The sequence below is a fragment of the Chelon labrosus genome, assembly GCF_963514085.1.
Source record: "Chelon labrosus genome assembly, chromosome: 6".
In the NCBI taxonomy this organism is placed as follows: Eukaryota; Metazoa; Chordata; class Actinopteri; order Mugiliformes; family Mugilidae; genus Chelon; species Chelon labrosus.
The window spans coordinates 21067076-21069026 of record NC_140342.1 but is presented as its reverse complement, the minus strand read 5'-3'; the positions used below and the strand labels follow the sequence as shown (position 1 = coordinate 21069026).

Below are 1951 nucleotides of genomic sequence, written 5' to 3'. Positions count from 1 at the left end.
ATAATAAGAAGAAGAAGATGCAGTGTGCAAAAACAAAAAAATAAATAAACGTGCAGGATAGGAAAACAAGGAGCTCTTCTTCTTTACCTTCTGTGAGCTCCACTTGCCTTCGTCGAAGATATCCCCGAGAATAAACACTATTTCGGGCCTGAGCAGCCACAGAGCGGTCTGGAAAGCCCTCTCCATCTGCCATTCCCTTTGGACACAACACATTTGTTTTTGTTTGCAAAATCCCTCCTGCGCTGCCGGGGATAAATAATAATAATAATAATAATAATAATAATAATAATAATGATGCTGATGTTGACAAAATGGCTTTTACCTCCTGAGCTTGTCGAACCAGTGTCCCCCCACCGCTCCCAGGAGGTGGGTGTCGGACAGCACCATAGCCCGGACCGCCGAGTCCGCCGGCCGGCCGTCGACGTCCTCTCCGCCCCGGGCATGGCTGATCTGCGGCCAGGCGCACTTGAGGATGGTCGGGAAGTAGATGAGATACTCGCAGAAGAAGAAGGCGCCGCCGACCATGGTGATCAGCAGCACCGCCACCATCCATCTGGCGCTGAACCGCGGCATTTCTCTGTTATTCGGCGCTCGGGATGCCCTGAACTGGCGCACTGGCGGCGATGGAGCGGTCCATGAGGCATCTTCCCCCCCTCTTCCACACCCGGAGGTCTAGGTCTCCAGACGCGCGATGCTCATGGCAAGTTCCTCTGGGAGCCCCGAAACAAACTAAACCACAAAGCAGCGCCGTGGGGTCCGGTGGGATCGGGGTTTGAGGTAAAAAAACAAGTTAAAAATGTCCAAAAAGACGCAGAGAGACGAGCGGCAGCAGTAGCAGCAGCAGCAGCGGCGGCGGTGGTGATGGTGGTGGACAGTCGACGTTTTGAAAACCACAGCTCTGCTTTGGTTGTGCGTCAAGCTGCGAACAACTTCCTGTGTGGGGGCGCTTTCAAAATAAAAGAAGATGAGCCTTAAAGGCAGGGGTTGTTTGACAAACATGACCAGAGGAGGAGGAGGAGAAAGAAAAATAAGAAGAAAGGAGGAGGAAGAAGAAGAAGAAGGGGGGAGAAGGGAGGGTGATGAAGGGGAGAAAAAAAGATGAAGGAGGATGAGGAGGAGAAGAAGAAGTAGATGGGGAAGAAGGAGGAGGAGGAAGATGAAAATGAGAAAGAATGAAGAAGAAGAGGGGAGGGGGGGTAGAATGAGGAAGAGTAGATGAATGAGAATGAGAAGAAGAGGAAGGAGGAGAGAGAGGGAGGAGAAGGGGGAGAATGAGGAAGTGTAGAGGGAGGAGAAGAAGATGAAGGGGGACAGAGAAGGAGGATGAGGAGGAGAAGAAGTTGATGGAGAAGAAGAAGGAGGAGGAGGAGAAGAAGTAGATGGGGAAGAAGGAGGAGGAGAATGAGGAAGAGTAGAGGAAGGAGAAGAAGATGAAGGAGGACAGGGAAGGATGATGAGGAGGAGAAGAAGTTGATAGGGAAGAAGAAGGAGGAGGAGGAGGAGGAGGAAGATGAAAATAAGCAAAAATGAAGAAGAAGAAGAGGAGGAGGGGGAGAATGAGGAAGAGTAGATGAAGGAGAAGGAGAAGGAAAAGGAGAAGAAGAGGAAGGAGGAGAGAGAAGGAGGATGAGGAAGAGAAGAGGCAGATGGGGAAGAAGGAGAACGAGGTGGAGGAGGAAGATGAAAATGAGCAAGAATGAAGAAGAAGGGGAGTAGGAGGAGGGGGAGAATGAGGAAGAGTGAAGGGAGGAGAAGGAGGGGGAGGATCAGGATGAGGAGGAAGATGAAGATGAGAAAGAAGGAGGAAGAAGGAGGAGGAGGAAAGGGGATAAGGAGGAGGAAGGAGAAGTATGAGGAAGGAGGAATAGAAAGCAGAGTAGAAAAAGGAGAAGGAAGAGGCAAAAGGAGGAAGATGAGAAGAAGAAAGAAGTTAAAAAATACAAAGAAGACA

The 1951-nt window shown here is 50.1% G+C and overlaps 1 protein-coding gene across 1 annotated transcript in view; it reads right to left on the bottom strand.

The window, feature by feature from the left end:
* Nucleotides 1–1080, bottom strand: part of mppe1 (metallophosphoesterase 1) — a 10534-nt gene extending 9454 nt beyond the window's left edge. The window contains exons 1-2 of the mRNA XM_084546111.1: nucleotides 323–1080; nucleotides 88–196 (exon numbers count right to left, since the gene is read on the bottom strand). Coding sequence (XP_084402237.1) covers nucleotides 88–196; nucleotides 323–573 — 360 coding nt within the window. The 5' untranslated portion in view covers nucleotides 574–1080. The remainder of the gene's footprint in view (nucleotides 1–87; nucleotides 197–322) is intronic.
* Between the last annotated feature and the right edge of the window lie 871 nt (nucleotides 1081–1951).